Raw genomic sequence first — 17,733 nt, forward strand, 5'->3', positions numbered from 1 at the left:
TCAAACTCTTCAGGGTATCATCTCCCCCATTTCATCTTCATCTTCCATTTCCATAATATTGTCCTCAAGTACATCGCCCTTCTATAGACCCTCTATATACTCCTTCCACCTTTCTGCTTTCCCTTCTTTGCTTAGAACTGGGTTTCCATCTGAGCTCTTGATATTCGTACAAATGGTTCTCTTTTCTCCAAAGGTCTCTTTAATTTTCCTGTAGGCAGTATCTATCTTACCCCTGGTGAGATAAGCCTTTATATCCTTACATTTGTCCTCTAGCCATCCCTGCTTAGCTATTTTGCACTTCCTGTCGATCTCATTTATTAGACATTTGTATTTCATTTTGCCTGCTTCATTTACTGCATTTTTATATTTTCTCCTTTCATCAATGAAATGCAATATTTCTTCTGTTACCTAAGGATTTCTACTAGCCCTCGTCTTTTTACCTTCTTGATCCTCTGCTGCCTTCACTACTTCATCCCTCATAGCTACCCATTCTTCTTCTACTGTATTTCTTTCCCCCATTCCTGTCAATTGTTCCCTAATGCTCTCCCTGAAGCTCTCTACAACCTCTGGTTCTTTCAATTTATCTAGGTCCCATCTCCTTGAATTCCCACCTTTCTGCAGTTTCTGCAGTTTTAATCTACAGTTCATAACCAATAGATTGTGGTCAGAGTCCACATCAGCCCCTGGAAATGTCTTACAACTTAAAACCTGGTTCCTAAATCTCTGTCTTACCATTATATAATCTTGATGGTGTTAGGACAGCAACCAGCCACAAATTTACTTTGTCTTAACACCATCAACATTTGTCTTCAAACAACAGCCACAGTCTCCATCATGTCATCATATGATCTATCTGAAACCTGTCACTATCTCCAGGCTTCTTCCATGTATACAACCTTCTGTTATGATTCTTGAACCAAGTGTTAGCTATGATTAAGTTGTGCTGTGTGCAAAATTCTACCAGGCGGCTTCCTCTTTCATTTCTTACTCCCAATCCATATTCACCTACTACGTTTACTTCCCTCCCTTTTCCTACTGCTGAATTCCAGTCAGCCATGACTATTAAATTTTTGTCTCCCTTCACTATCTGGATAATTTCTTTTATTTCATCATACATTTCTTCAATTTCCTCGTCTCTGCAGAGCTAGTTGGCATATAAACTTGTACTACTGTAGTAGGCGTGGGCCTCGTGTCTACCTTGGCTACAATTATGCGGTCACTATGCTGTTTGTAGTAGCTTACCTGGACTCCTATTTTTTTTCGAATTCATTATTAAACCTACACCTGCATTGCCTCTATTTGATTTTGTATTTATAATCCTGTACTCGCCTGACCAAAAGTCGTGTTCCTTCTGCCACCGAACTTCTAATTCCCACTATATCTAACTTTAACCTATCCATTTCCCTTTTTAAATTTTCTAACCTACCTCCCCGATTAAGGGATCTGACATTCCACGCTCAGATCCGTAGAATGCCAGTTTTCTTTCTCCTGATAACATCCTCTTGAGCAGTCCCCGCCTAAAGATCCAAATGGGGGACTATTTTACCTCCAGAATATTTAACCAAGAGGATGCCATCATCATTTAACCATACAGTAAAGCTGCGTGCCCTCGGGAAAAATTACGGCTGTAGTTCCCCCTTGCTTTCAGCCGTTCGCAGTACCAGCACAGCAAGGCCGTTTTGGTTAGTGTTACAAGGCCAGATCAGTCAATCATCCAGACTGTTGCCCCTGCAACTACTGAAAAGGCTGATGCCCCTCTTCAGGAACCACACGTTTGTCTGGCCTCTCAACAGATACCCCTCCGTTGTGGTTGGACCTACGGTACAGCTATCTGTATCGCTGAGGCACGCAAGCCTCCCCACCAACAGCAAGGTCCATGGTTCATCTATACATAATCTTTATTACTATGTATTGTAAAACAATTTTCTTTGACTTTTTTCGCAAGCAAAAATATCACTTGTGCTACGCAATAAAATGTAGTATTAAGAAGTTATAGCTTTGCAAAATCCAGGAGTACTGCGCAACCGAGTACGATGACAAAAAAGTTAATTTGCAATGCTAGCAAATAATGTCTGTGTTAGAACTTCCTTCCTGAGAAACTTTGACAGTTTCAATGTTGCCATTTGAAATGAATTGTGTTGTTTCGACATTTCGTTTTTTTGATGCCCTCAGTACAACTGCCTTCAATTGTGAAACTGACAGTGATATGATACAGCCACAAAAAGCCATATGGAACTACCATGTATTACTGTTAATTTACTGGCACAGAATACTAGTCTATCTTCCAATAATGTGAAAATGTCACATTGTCAATATCTAATGTAATAGAGAAGTCCATTAAATCAGCCAGTTTCCCATCATCATCTCAATTGGATTCTCATAAACAATGGTAGAATTTGTTCATCTAGCAAGCAAATGTTACCACCTTCATCACAGAAGTCCAGTATTTCCTTGTCTTGTGTCTTCCGACATTGAATCTACAGTATCAGTTCTTTAAGGGTATGCTGAATAGTCAATTTAATATTGGAAATAACTGAGAACTCAGATTTACTATATTTATATGCAGGAAATGAAGTCACATTATTGTAAAACTAATTATGGATCCCATTGTGGTTGCCTCTTTGAGGTGAGGGCTCGATATCATCAGATGGGGACTGCTGGTTAGTGGTCGCAAGCAGCAGCTGTTGCTATCAGCTGCTTGCCTGCCTGTCTTAACCAGCAGTCTTCATCTGATATCAAGCTGTTGCCTGGAAGAAATATTGCCAGATAAACAGAATGACCTCCATGCCAACCAACGCGGATTCCAAAAACATTGATCATGGGAGACCCATCTTGCACTTTCCTCACAACATACTAAAAACCTTGGATCAGGGCAATAAGACAGATGCAGTATTTATCAATATCAAAAAAGCATTTGACTCTTATCAGCGAACCCTTGGTAAGTGCCAGAGCCAGGCTTGTGATCAGAGCCATCATAGAGGTTGTCGAGATGGCAGCTAATGCAGCAGTGTAAGCAGCATGTGTGGATACAATGGTTAAAGGGTTACCTACCACAGCTGCAGCAGAGGTTCTAAGTGATCATCAACAAATGACAAGCTACAGTCAGGTACATTTGTTTTCCTGAATGAAGACAATGTGCTACCCATCTTGTGGCAGTCAGAGGTCATTGGTTGCACATAGTAATTTGAACCCAACTTGTGGTGACAGCACACAGCAAGTAAGGCTACCTGGGTTTCCACACAATGGGACAGCCACACAAGGGCAGAATGAGGGGAGGTGGGTTATGACTGTCAAACTATGCAGATGTACCTGTAATTGTCTCACAATGCAATGTTAAATATACAGTCCACTTTTATCAACCATAAAGAGCGAGGCAGTGCAGAAACACAATTTCCGTGTCTGCTTAAAACCATGAATCAAGGTAGTCTGGCAGATGCAGATGCCTTGATTTCCAAAATGCATTTCACTCAGTACTGCAACTACTTATTATTAGAAGTACAATTGTACAGGGTATCAAGCCATATTTTACTGGATTTTTTTTTTTCTTTTTTTTCTCAAGAGACACAGCAAGTTATCTTCGGTGGAGAGTCATCACAGATGTAGAAATTACTTATGAGTATGCCCCAGGGAAGTGTTGGGGCCCTGGCTGTTTATGTTGCATATTTATGACCATGTGGACATATTAACAGCTCAGACTTTCCACAAATTATGCAGTTATATGTAATGTACCGTGTGAAATAAGCTGCATACATATTTAACCAGATCTAGATAATATTTCAGAGTGTTGCGAAGATTGGCAACTCCACAACATTAAAAAAAGTATCCTGTAATTATATCAGATTCACAGTTGGAACTGATCAACATGTACATAGAACTGGGTGTAGCACTTCATAGGAATATGACATGGAGTGGTCTCATAGGCTCAGTTGTGGTAAATTAGGTGGCAGTCTTTGGTTTACTGGTAGAATATTGTAGAGTGCAATCAGTCTACAAAGAAAATTGGTTACAAATAACATGTGTGACTTGTCCTAGAATATGGATCCAGAATATTAGACATAAACCAAATTTGACTAATATGGAATATTTTAATGTCTTCAGAGAAGGGATCACAAATGGTCACAGGTTTGTTTGACCAGTGTGTGTCACAGATGCTAAGAAACTGAACTGGTAAGACTCTTGAAGATGATGAAAACCATCCAGAGAAGGCCTGTTCACAAAGTTTCAAGAACCGGCTTTGAATTGTGGTGCTAGGAATATACACTGATCAAAAGTATCCAGACACTTGGCTGCAAGTTCGTGGCACCCTCCATTGGTAATGCTGGAATTCAATATGGTGTTGGCCCACCCTTAGCCTTGGTGACAGCTTCCACTCTCGCAGGCATACATTCAATCAGGTGCTGGAAGATTTCTTGGGGAATGGCAGCCCATTCTTCACAGAGTGCTGCACTGAGGAGAGGTATCAATGTCAGTTGATGAGGCCTGACATGAAGTCATTGTTCCAAAACATTCCAAAGATGTTTTATAGGATTCAGTTCAGGACTCTGTGCAGACCAGTCCATTACAGGGATGTTATTGTTGTATAACCACTCCGCCACAGGCCGTACATTATGAACAGGTGCTCAATCGTATTGAAAGGTGCAACTGCCATTCCCAAATTGCTTTTCAACAGTGGGAAGCAAGAAGGAACTTAAAACATCAATGTAGGCCTGTGCTGTGATAGTGCCACGCGAAACAAGGGGTGTAAGCCCTCTCCATGAAAACCATGACCACACCATAACACCACCCCCTCTGAATTTTACTGTTGGCACTACACACACTGGCAAATGATATTCAATGGGCTTTCGTCATACTCTCACCCTGCCACTGGATCACCACATTGTGTACTCTGATTCGTCACTCCACAAGACTTTTTCCACTGATCAATCGTCCAATTTTTACGCTTCTTACACCATGCAAGGTGTCATTTGGCATTTACCGGCGTGATGTGTGGCTTATGAGCTGCCGCTCGACCGTGAAATCGAAGTTTTCTCACCTCCCGCCTAATTGTCATAGTACTTGCAGTGGATCCTGATGCGGTTTGGAAGTCCTGTGTGATGGTCTGAATAGATGTTTGCCTGTTACACATTACGACCCTCTTCAACTGTTGGCAGTCTCCGTCAGTCAATAGACGAGGTCGGCCTGTAAACTTTTGTGCTGTAAGTGTCCCTTCACATTTCCACTTCACTATCACATCAAAAACAATGGATCTAGGGATGCTCAGGAGTGTGGGAATCTCATGTACAGACATATGACAGAAGTGACACCTTATCACCTGCCCACGTTCGAAGTCCATGAGTTCCGCAGAGCACCCCATTCTACTCTCTCACTATGTCTAATGACTGCTTAGGTCACTGATATGGAGTACCTGGCAGTGGGTGGCAGCAGAATGCACCCAATATGAAAATAGTATGTTTCTGGCGGTGTCCGGATACTATTGATCACTTAGTATACCACAACCCCCTACATATCACTGTAATAGGATCGCGAGGACAAGATTAGATTAATTGCAGCATGCACTGAGGCATGTACAAGGTCATTCATTCTGTGCTCCATACATGAATGGAACAGGTAAAAATTCTAACAGGTACAATGGGATGCACTCTTTGCTATGGATTTCATCGTAGTTTCCGAGTATAGATGTAGATGAGATCCAGTGGTGATCCCAAGGGCCATATATTGAACGTTTTTCACCAGGAAAGTCGGAAGATTTGGCGATACAAATTACTTTTTAATTTGGTCTGTTACTCAGTGCAACTTATGATACAACTACATTGATTTATTTCAACTATAAAACAAGTTGCATGCTTAACCTGGCAAGTTTCTGAACAAGTTTACAGAACACTGCCATAGCTTTTTAATGAAAAGAACAAAATGATCTGTGCAATTGCAGAAATTATAAACAAAGCAAAGTGGCGGTTAATATTTTTTTCACTTTTTTAATCAGCCCAATGTGTAACTATGGGCAACCGATAGAGAAAAGACTGACTTACTTTGGGGTTTTCCAGTTCTTGCAAATTTACTTACAGTTCCAGGTGCTGCAATAAAGACTAGCTTAGTTTCATTTACACATTTCAAATACTTAAGCTCTTTATTCACTGAAATTAAGTTCAACTCAAAAATGTTACTCCTTTTTCTTGTTTTATTTGTTGCTACAGCAAACTATATTATAAATAAGTGGTTTATCAGTATGTGCAAGGGCGTATCAGTTAAATATGATGGTTACAACATACATTTCCATAGCTGTAAAAGATCAAGTTATTTGTGTACTATGAAGATATGCAAGTCTCAAGAGCATAATTATCAGACTTTAGAATGAGTTTTGTATTCCTTAGCAGTTCTGTTGAAGTTTGCAAATGTGTACACTTGTGCAGTTGGCTAGCAAGTCAATTTTAACATTATGCAGAAGTTCATCTAAGCAGAATTTATAAAGCCATTGTTTACATAGCAACTGAAATGCTGCAGCTACACTTCTTTTATTGGTGATGGTTGAGTAAAAAGTAATGCAAGGGAACTTCATGGACTCTAACACCAATAAGCAGTAACTAATTTGAAATGAACACTCATTGGTGTGTGTGTGTGTGTGTGTGTGTGTGTGTGTGTGTGTGTGTGTGTGTGTGTGTGTCAAAAACATTCTTCTCAAAACCATAAAATATCTTACCTGATTGGGATGAAAACTGTCAACTGGATCCAAAAGCTGCCATACTTGGTTTCCTTTCTCAGTCCATTCTTTGAATACTTGATGTATAGGATTTTCCAGATAAAACACCTCAAAAGATGAAAACTTCTGCTCTTTTGCTATGTTTTCTAGAACATCAGACAGTTCTTGTGCCCTCTGAAAAATTATCAATTTTATCATACATCTCCAATCTGTAGAGAAATGTCACAATAGTTTATAACATCTTATTTTACAGATACCTCTTGAAAACAATTTCGGTAACTAAAAGTAGTGAAAGAATGAACTTAATTTTTCTTAAATGCTATATTTAAACTTTTGGAATTTGACCACAGAAATGGAATTTTTCAATCATGAAAGTCGTAAAACAGAGTGTCGTCAGAAATGAACTTGTGACAACAAGAACTAATCTGTGGAATTGTCATACGAGACTAAAGCAGCGTTAATTCACACTACTGAATGCTTACAATACAGGTGGGCAGAGTGTGAGAATGTCCAATTTATGAGAAGGGCCCAAAGCTTATTGCAGCCAGCTGAAATGAAATCAGCAACATGTGTTTATTTTGGCAAAAATTTATGCCAGAGTTTTTCATACACAGATCAGCAGTTTCAGGTGAAAGGAACAAATGTATCGTGACTGGTAAAAACAATGAAATTACTGACAGCTTGGGATGATAGTGCTTGAACTGGGCCGGCCGCGGTGGCCGTGCGGTTCTAGGCGCTTCAGTCCGGAACTGCGGGACTGCTACGGTTGCAGGTTCGAATCCTGCCTCAGGCGTGGATGTGTGTGATGTCCTTAGGTTAGTTAGGTTTAAGTAGTTCTAAGTTCTAGGGGACTGATGACCTAAGATGTTAACTCCCATAGTGCTCAGAGCCATTTGAACCATTTTTTGCTTGAACTGGTCCCTCTTGTAAGAAGCTGAATGGTGTAGGGGTAAGACAATCACATATGGCCACATTACAAAAACGGCAACAAGCTAATTTCCCTCAGAAGCATATTATTTTGATCATGTTGGAATGTTCCATGAAAGAGGTATCTACTACAGCCTGCTCTTATTTTACTGCATGTAATATTAGTAGTTACACACACCAGAACAATTGTAGGTATCTACAGTACAAAAATGTGTACTAATATGATGTATGATAGCTAAAAGGTAAGAGTTGTTCTTGAATGAGTCTGGATTAATTATACCAGAGTCTATCTCTCACACTGAGTTGGACCTTCTGCCTGGTTTGCTGGAGAATTTCATTCCATAATTGCAAACAGTACTGTGCTCACCTTTCTTGAGATTTCCTGCCATGCCCATGGCCACCATCATCACAGAATTTGCCTCCATTTACATAACCTTTTTTTTTTTTTTTAGAGAAAAATATCCACACAATCATTTACTAAAAATAAGTGGCAATTTAAGAGTTTCCATTTGAGGGCATTGCCACAACGTAGCATGATTCTGATGTGGTATATAAGCACAAACACACAGACAAGGAATTAATGTGGCATTCACGTCTTTCTGACATGCATGCTGTAAATTCAGAATTGTGAACAATGGTGATATTACAAAATACATCCAAACTGAACCAGTATTGTTATTTTTTACTTGACTGGAAGAAACACAAGCTGACACGCATCACAGAATGAAGAAAGCATATGGGGCAGCATATCTGTCAAAAACCCTCATTGTGGAATGTTGTGCAAAGAGGTGCCGTTGCTTCATCATCGCACACATCTTCCTATCGCAAATCTCATATTGCAGAAGTTATGCCAAATAAAGTGAGACACACTCAACGACCCACCCTATAGGTCCGATCTCTCCCTATGCGATTATCACAATTTCGGTCCCATAAAGAAAACCCTTGAAAGGCAACAATTCCTATTCAATGCAGGTGGAGTTACAAACTTCTTCAAGCAGCAAGAGACTGTTTTACCAGACCACTACCTTCAACCTGGTACATTGATGCCCTCAATGCTTGTGGCAATTTTGCCTTACTGCCATACCAAGTATAGATTGCACAGCCTTGTATTGGAAATTTTTTGATCATCTCTTATATACTTTGCACTCGTGTGATGGAAGTGATAGGACTGTTCATTAATGAAACTTTCAAAGGGTTTGTTCTATAACATGTGCACTACAAATTGGGCTTGTGTAGTAATATGACATTAAAACTTTGTACTTTCCTCCCTCCTCCCAGTTATAATCATAACCAAATAAGTAAGGGCATGTCAGCAAGATGACAAGCTGTGCTTTGCAGTTATAGATTTGAATTACTTAATGTTTTATCTTTACACTGTCACCATGTGTGTCTTCTTAATTTCACATTACTATCAGTTTTGTTTTGGCTCTTCTTCTTCCTTGCTCTAGTTCATGTCACAGCAATGCATATGGTCTTTGCATGGCTCAGGATGTAGGTGAGATTTATTACAGGAACCTATCTATGTAGGTTGGCCTGATTATGTGAATACTGACATGCAGTGAATTGTTCCAGAGTCTCAATAGAATTCACTCCATGTATTTTCCAAATCATTCAAGAGGTAAAATTCCCCATATAATGAAGTCACAATTTTATTCAGGCAGATGCAAAAATTATTTTGGAAGCCGCCCAAACTGCTAATAGCTGTTCCAATTTATTAAAAATATGTGTCATTTAATGTCACATAAATGAGATACTTAAGCCAATGTTAATAGATTTTTATTTGATTTCTTCTGGAAATTTTAATATAAATCTTACAGAATGAGTAGCTTCAAAATATCAGCTGGAACTAACCTGGCTTAATATAGGTCTGTTCAGTAGAATGTACATCTTGTTTTAATTTACATGGGACATTCTGTTTTGTCATCACAGCACAGTGATAAAGCAGCATTTGAATGGCAACAAGTGCAGAAAACACACTGGAAGCTTGGCTCACTAGCGTCAGATGCTGATAGTCAGCTACTGTCCCCTGACACTTTGTGGCTGCAGGTATGTGACGAGACAGGTAGGAGCTTACTAATGAGTTAAGGCTGAAATGACAAGCTCAAACTAAAAGATATTTGAGCAGAAGTTGTGTTGTAGGTCTTGGTCACACCAAGGTATACACTCTCAACCAGATCATTATGACCACCTACCTAACAGCAGATATGTCCACCTTTGGCACGGTAACAGCGGCAATCTGTTGTGGCACGAAGGCAATGAGGCCTTGGTAGGTCGCTGGACACAGATGGCACCACATCTGCGACCCGCGCACACGCACACGCGCGTCACCTAGCTCCCGATAATTCCAGGGAGGGGGTGATGAGCTCAGACACCACATTCAATCCCATCCCAGATGTGTTTGATCGGGTTCAGATCTGGCGAGTTGGGGGGGGGGAGGGGGCAACACATCAACTGGAACTCATCACTGTGTTCCTTGAACCACTACATTGTACTCCTGGCATTGTGACATGAAACATTATCTTGATGGAAAATGCCACTGTTGTTGGGAAACATGATAATCATGAAGGAGTGTAGGTGGTCTGCAAACAGTATAATCTTGGTGCCTTGTTCAAGCTCCACTGGACACATGGATGCCCATATGAAAGTTCCTGAGAACATAATGGAGTTGCCACCAGCTTGTCTCCACCCCATTTATAGTGTCAAGGAGCTGTTCCCCTGGAAGACAATGGATTCATGCCCTCCAAGTGGCATGATGAAGAACGCTCTGCCACTGCGCAACATTCAGTGATGATGCTGAGATGTTAATGTTGGCATGTGCATGGGTCGTCTGCTGTGGAGGCCCATCGTTAGGGGTGTTCGGTGCACTATGTGTTCACACACTTGTACTCTGTTTAGCATTAAAGTCTGATGTTAGTTTCACCACAGTTCACTGCCTGTCCTGTTTTACCAGTCTGCCCGGCTTATGATGTCTGGAAGTAATGTGTGGTTTTACCACTTGGTGAAATCACTCGGCTTAGCGCTCCTCAAACACCTGAAAAATTGTACCAAGCCTCCAGGCCATAAAAATCTGCCCTCAGTCAAATGCAGATAGCTCATGCGCCTTTCTCCTCAGTTGCTAGGTAACTTTCAGGACTGTGTTGCTCCTTTGCCATGCATTCTGTCATGCTAGTGTCCTCCTGGCCATGCTGCTGAGTCCTGTTCCCACTCTGCCAGTGGTGATGCCTAAGGGACACCATCTGCTGGCAGACAGAAACACAGAGACCATTGGAGGGAATGTAGGAACTAGTGTGCTGAGGTACAGAGACTGCAGCCTTGGCAGTAGCATCAGCAGGCTCATTTCCTGTAATACCCACATAAACATCACAGTGGCTCCACCAAGAGTGAGCAAGTGACAGCCAGATGTACTGCATAGTCGGATACTGAGCGAAGAGCTCTGCTGTAAATACTGAGCAGTGATCCAGAAGCTGATACCAAAACATGTCAGTGCCAATAATGAAGACACAACCGACACCACAGTCAGTCTGAGAGCGATCAGTGTACACAAAGGTACTATAGTGAAGTCCCTGTGAAGGACGTGAAACTAAAGGTGATAGAGCGAACTGGAATAGTGTCCTTAAGGAGCCAGTGAAGTCCAAGGTGAACACAGGGTGCTGAAGCAAGAACCGAAAGTGAACTCCAGGAGGGGACGTGCCCCATACCGGCATTCAATGGAATCATTCAAGAAGGACGCATACAATGGATGACCATGCATGGCAGACAAATGGCATGCATATCTGTCGAGGAGAAAGTCACAATGGTAGGACAGCGGTAATTCAGCAGCTTCTGCATGCGGGCTCTCAATCGAGCTAGTGTAAAAGGCGCCAGTGGCCAAATGGATTCCACAATGGTGGATATTATTAAGATGGCATAAGAGGGACGGACGTGTCAATGTGTAAACTAAACACCCATTGTCCCATTTTGAACGGACAAGGGACTGGTACAATTGGAGGACTGTGGTACAATCTGCTCCCTAGGAAGTACCACTGAGGACACGTAGAACATTTACAGTGAGCTGCCAGGTAAGACACATGGGAGGACCAAGAAAGTTTCCTATCATGCATGAGCCCCAGGAATTTCATATTTTCAAGAGCAACAGGCCCAAGATGTAAAGACAGTTGAAGAAACAACTGTGCCATCAGAAATTCATAAAAAATGGTTTTGTCAGTGGAGAAATGAAATCCATTATCAATGTTCTATGAACGAAGGCAATCGCGACTTCTCTGAAGTCGCTGCTCAATGAGACAAGTCCGTGGATAACTGCAATAGATGGCAAACATCGTCAATGAAAAGGGAACAGGAGACGTCCGGAAGAAGACAGGTCATGATAGGGTTAGTGGCGATAGCAAAGAGGACGACGCTCAGGACGAAACCCAGAGGCTCACTGTTTTCCGGGATAAAGCGTGTCTGACAAGGCAGAACCCACATGTACCTTGAAAACTTGGTCTTTTAAAAGTTCCTGAAGGAAATGGGGCAGGCCGCCATGGGAGGCCCCACGTGCACATAGTATGGAGGGTACCGGTCCTCCAGCAGGTGTTGTAGGCTTTCTCCAAATCGAGTAACATGGGCACAGTCTGGGATGTCTGCAGAAAACCATTCATGACATGGGTGGATACAGTGATGAGGTGGTCAACTGCAGAAGGGCGCACTCAAAACCCAGACTGTGCAGTGGTTAGTAAATTGTGAGACTCACGCCACCATACCAGCCAGGCATCAGTGATACAGCTGGTGAGAGAAACAGGGCTGTAGTTAGTAGGAAGATGTTTGTCCTTCCTGGGCTTAGGTATGGGTATGACAGTAGCTTCATTCCAGTGTCTGGGAAATGTACCCTCTGCCCACATGCTGTTGTACGCATTAAGCAGAAAGTGCCTGCCCACAAGAGAAAGGTGCTGCAACATCTGAATGTAAACACCTTCTGGCCCTGGGGTGGAGGATTGGGATGAAGCATGATATAGCTCCCTCTAGTAAAGGCAGCATAGTAGTAATCATGATTCTGAGAAGAGAAGAGTGTTACTCGAGCCACCTCCACTCGTTTCCAATGGAGGAAGGCAGGGTGATTGTGGGAGGAGCTCGAAATGTCCGTAAAATGGCGGCTCAAGGTGTTGGAGATAGGCAGTAGGTTCCACTATGACACTGTCTTATACTGTCAGGCTGGAAATTGGGGGAATGTATCCTGGTCCAAGAGAGCTGCTGGTGGTTGGCCCTCACCATGGAAGGTGGAATGGAACTGTTGAAAGAACTACTGAATGAAATCCAGCTAGCTTTCCTGCTATCACAAAGATTGCGACGACACTATGCACACAGCTGTTCATAATTAATGCAATTTACTTTCTTAGGAACATGGTTAAAAATGTGGAGAGAAAATCTCCGTGCAGGAATTGCATCGCGGCATGCCTCAGTTCACCAAGGGACCGGGACAGGATGTGGTAAAGAGGAAGTGTGACGACTGGAATGTTCTGTGGCAGTAAGGATAACATTTATAAGATATTCCACCTGGTCATCACAACTGAGGAAAAGTTGTTCATCAAATGTTGCCAGGGAGGAGTAAAGTCTCCAGTCGGCCTTACTAAGCTGCCATTTGGGTGTGCACATAGGTGGGGTAGGAGTCAGCAAATGGATAGCTCACAGGAAATGGTCACTCGAGTATGTGTCAGAGAGAACGGACCACACAAGATGTTGGGCAAGCTGGGTAGTGCAGAAGAATAGGTGCAAATGGGAATAGGTGTGTGAAGAGTCTGAAAGGAACACGGGTGCTCCTGTGTTAAGGCAGAGGCGGTCAAGTTGATTGAGAAAAGCAGCCAAGAGGGCTCATCTCGGACAGGTTCTGGGATAACCCCAAACAGGATGAAGTGTGTTGAAGTCAATGAGAAGCAGAAAGGGGAGGCAGCTGTCCAATAAGCTGGAGAAAGTCTGCCCTGGTGACAACGAATGATGGAAGGATGTAAATAGCACAAAGAGAAAAGTTCAAGTTAGGAAGGCAGTTTGTCAGTTGACTATGAACATCACACATCACCCCATATGAGCAGCACGACTATGACTCCCCTATGAGATGGAATGCCATCCTCAGGGGAAAGGTCAAAACGGTCTGGGAAGAAATCCGAAGGCTCAAAGCGGTTGTGAGGCCAAAATTTTTTTGATTCTTGAAGGCAGAGAACAAGCAGATGCTGTGATTCCAAGAGCACCAGTAAATCCTCTTTGTTGGATCGAAAGCACAAACGTTCCATTGAAGGAGAGCCATAATGAGGAAAGACGAGGATGGAAAAAATGAAGGAATGTCACCGTGGTAATTATTGAGTGCCAGCCTTCAGAGACTCACTGCTACAGAGTGCAGAGGCTGGAGAATCCTGCCATCTGAGATCTACAAAGGCGTCGGCACTCTTCCTCTGTCGATCTGCAGAGCAGTGCAGAAAAATGGTTTGCAGGGTGCACTGGCGACATGGTGTTTGGCGAGGCAATGGTATTGCATGGCGACACTGTCAAAGAGGATCTCCGATTTGGCAACAGAGAAGACCGTTTGACTTCGTGGAGCCTTTCCGGTTGTCAGAGAAAGACAAGGAGACGGCACGACCATGGGATCAGGGATTTGTCCGAAATTTTGTGTGGTGAAAGAGGACCCCTAACACCTCACGCGGTTAAAATATTAGGACGCACTACCTGGAAAATCCCGGGAAAAATTGATCCAAAGTTTCTTAGGTGTCCTGTGAGTATAAAATGTTAGTCCACTGCTGAGCCACCGTCTGGCCTAGATGGTTAGGGCTCGAACTTTTACGCCAGAGGTCTCGGGTTTGACTCCTCCTCCGGCACTTTTTTTTTCTGTTTCAATTTCTCTTGTTATTCCACCAATTATTCAGAAAGTTGCCCAAACCTACATTATCTTTAACAAATTAGTTACATTATTGAATAAAAATTATTTTCTTTTTGTCCAACAACACAATTCATGGCGGTGGGTTTTCCATTTTTCATTGTAAAGTATATGAGGAGAAACATTGGGTTTTTAATCAGAATAACAAAGTCTATTGGGAAACATTCAATTTTTATACATATAATAATTATAAACAAGAACCACAGTGGTAATTATCGTAAAAACAAACAAAGCAATAATTTTTCCAACATCTTGCGCAACATATAAAAGCGGATTTTTTTACAATCACAGGGCATTTGCAATAAATCTGTACAAAGACATGCCCCATTAACATTTACGAAAACGTTTTGAGTTTGTGATAATTTTGAGGCAAACCAGGCATATTGAATCATGTCTCAGGATATTGGTGACGATAATTGATGGTGAATTATAGAATGAATTTTTATACCATCTTCCTGGGAATGAATTTCACGATTCTCCTGTAACAATGCGCTGCAATTTTGCAAGCGCTTTTTGAAATTTTTAACTTGCCTGTAAAAGTAAACATCACAAGGTTGCACCAAAGAAGTGCTCTTTGGAGGTATGACTTTTACAGACCAAGTTGGCATACTTTTGTCATCTTGAAAAATTGCATCATATATCTTCGGATTCATTTGACCTCCCCAAGAGTCAATGAGAAATAAATATTTATTCTCCCCGATATAAGATTTTAAACATTTCCGAAGAAAATCCATGTATAAAACTGTTGTTAATTTTCCGGACTTCGATGATATTATGATGACGTTCATATAAGTATTGGCATAGCCATCTATTACTTTGGGAATACGAGGTCCGAAATGACCGGTCGCTTCTTGTAAGCATATGAAGACATGTGGGAGCAGTTTTCCGGATAATGTTATTGAATATTGTGCGGTGTACAATTGCGTCACTTTATTCAAATCCAACTTTTTCACGAAAACTGTTTTACTCCCTTTTTCAGTGAGAGTCCTGCTGAAAACAAATTGATATTGGCATCCTGAAACAATAGTATTTTTAATATTAAATAATATTTGAATGTGTATGTAAATATCTTTTTTCTATAATTAAATTTGAATTGATATATTTTACATCGGTAAAAACATTTTGTACGCAGAAAACATGTACTTACCTGTTTGGTCAGTATTTATCACATAATCCTCATGGTATTGAGGGATTAAACGGCACATCTGCCAACGAAAGGTCTCGCCTGGATGTCCTCCATTGACGCCACTTCTTTTTTCGAAACCAGTTTTGTGATCTTGCGTTGTGAAATTCTGTGCTTCTGTTTAAATGCCGTGACCCATCGATCAGACGCCTTGAATTTGAAATTGATGAATTGTGCAGCCACAGCCAATGCTCATTGCTCTAAATTTCTTGTCGTGACTTGCTGATATTGCTGTCTTGCTTTCACACAACGGTCGTAGGTCCACGAATCTATCGCCTCAAATTTATCCATTCACGTACCACCACTTTTAATATCTTTCTCCCATTGTGAAAGATATTCTTTTCTCTTCAATTGGCGGCATCCTTTTTTTTTGCAATGTCACCAAGGACCATGTCGGGTGTGCTTTAGCAATATTCACGACTTCGTAGGCAATGGGAATCATGTCACTTTTAAATCTTTTCGGTGATGGTTTATATTCGTCTGGAGACGAATAACTTTGCGGCACTTCGAACTGTTGGTCGTTTTCCTCACATTCTTCACAATCCTCATGAGCATAAATTAATTCCTCTTCAGTTACGAATGTTTTTTCACCCAAAAGTTCCAGTGTACTGTTATAAAGTTCTCCGGCCAATAACATAGCATCGTGAGAAATTTCTTCCGAAGATGTCGATGCAATTAAATTATTTTCCATCAACAGCTTTTCATAATACACCACTGCGTCCTTCAATCGTTATTCTGATAGATCACTATGAATGGATTCTTCAGGAATTTCTTCTCCTATTCCAGATGAGCCAGCAACTTCTTCAATTGACAAGTTTAACCTGAGATCGGAATAACACGATAAAATTTGAAACAGGCACGTCTGTTCATGACGAAATCGAAAAACAAACTGTATACTTCTCACGGCTCGCGCACAGTCCTAGGCGCAGACGACCATTATAATCCCACGGGGACCCTTACAAAGCCCCTTTAAACCTTGAAACCCTATAAAACGAAATAGAACAACGAGCACGAATATTTTTCCGTGAATGAAAAACTTTACGTTCTTGAGCTAAAATAATGTTTTAAAAATAAAGTAGGTTTGAGAAACTTTTTGAATAATTAGTGGAATAACAAAAGAAAATGAAACAGAAGGGAAAAAATGCTGGGGAGGAATCGAGCCCGAGACCTCTGGCGTAAGAGTCCGAGCCCAGACCATGTAGGCCAGACGGCGTCTCGGCAATGGACTAACATTTTATATTCGTACGGCACCTAAGAAACTTTAGATCAGTTTTTCTTGGGATTTTCCGAGTAGTGCGTCCTAATGTTTTAACCACGTGAGGTGTTAGGGGGTCCTCTTTCACCACACAAAGTTTCGGAATAATCCCCAACCCCACGGTCGTGCCGTCTCCTTGTCAGAAGTATGTTGGCTGGAGGGATGTAGGAAGTATTCATGGGAGTATAGCAGCCAGATGTGTAGCAGATGACTTCACCCAAGGAGGCGAATGTTTGGTGGCTTGTTTCACAGCTGGATGAGGAGACAGCGATGCTACCATGACAATGGGCGATTTCATAACCTCAGTGCTCAATATGAGGTTGCACGTCTGTGTGGCCACGTCCTTCATGGTGCTAGATGTAGCAAGAACAACACTGTAAGTGTCAGATGGTAGAATGCAGGGTTTGTGACTAGCCTAAAGCTTGTGAGCGATCAGGTAGGGCACTTTTTCCTTCATCCGGATCTCCTGGACATGGGACAGTCTGAAGAGGAGGCAGCATGGTCGTTATTGCAGTTGATACAGCAGGGAGATGGAGGCACACAACCGCCCTCATGTGCATTTCTACCGTAGATTACACATTTGTCCGTGTGTCAACAAGAAATTCAAGTGGGGCTAAAACAATGACACTGCTAGCAGCACATAGGGTTTGGAATGTACGGACGGACTGTCATAACTTCATAGCCTGCTTTGATCTCGGATGGAAGCACCACTCTATCAAAGGTGAGAAAAAGTGTGTGTGTGTGTGTGTGTGTGTGTGTGTGTGTGTGTGTGT

General features: G+C 41.8%; 1 protein-coding gene across 1 annotated transcript in view; it reads right to left on the reverse strand.

Moving 5' to 3' along the window:
- The window catches only part of LOC126092946 (acyloxyacyl hydrolase-like), a 77,761-nt gene that overhangs the window by 19,659 nt on the left and 40,369 nt on the right, over window positions 1-17,733 (reverse strand). Inside the window, exon 10 of the mRNA XM_049908677.1 lies at window positions 6,698-6,871. Within this exon, the coding sequence (XP_049764634.1) occupies window positions 6,698-6,871 (174 nt within the window). The remainder of the gene's footprint in view (window positions 1-6,697; window positions 6,872-17,733) is intronic.

The sequence above is a fragment of the Schistocerca cancellata genome, chromosome 7 (assembly GCF_023864275.1).
Source record: "Schistocerca cancellata isolate TAMUIC-IGC-003103 chromosome 7, iqSchCanc2.1, whole genome shotgun sequence".
NCBI lineage: Eukaryota > Metazoa > Arthropoda > Insecta > Orthoptera > Acrididae > Schistocerca > Schistocerca cancellata.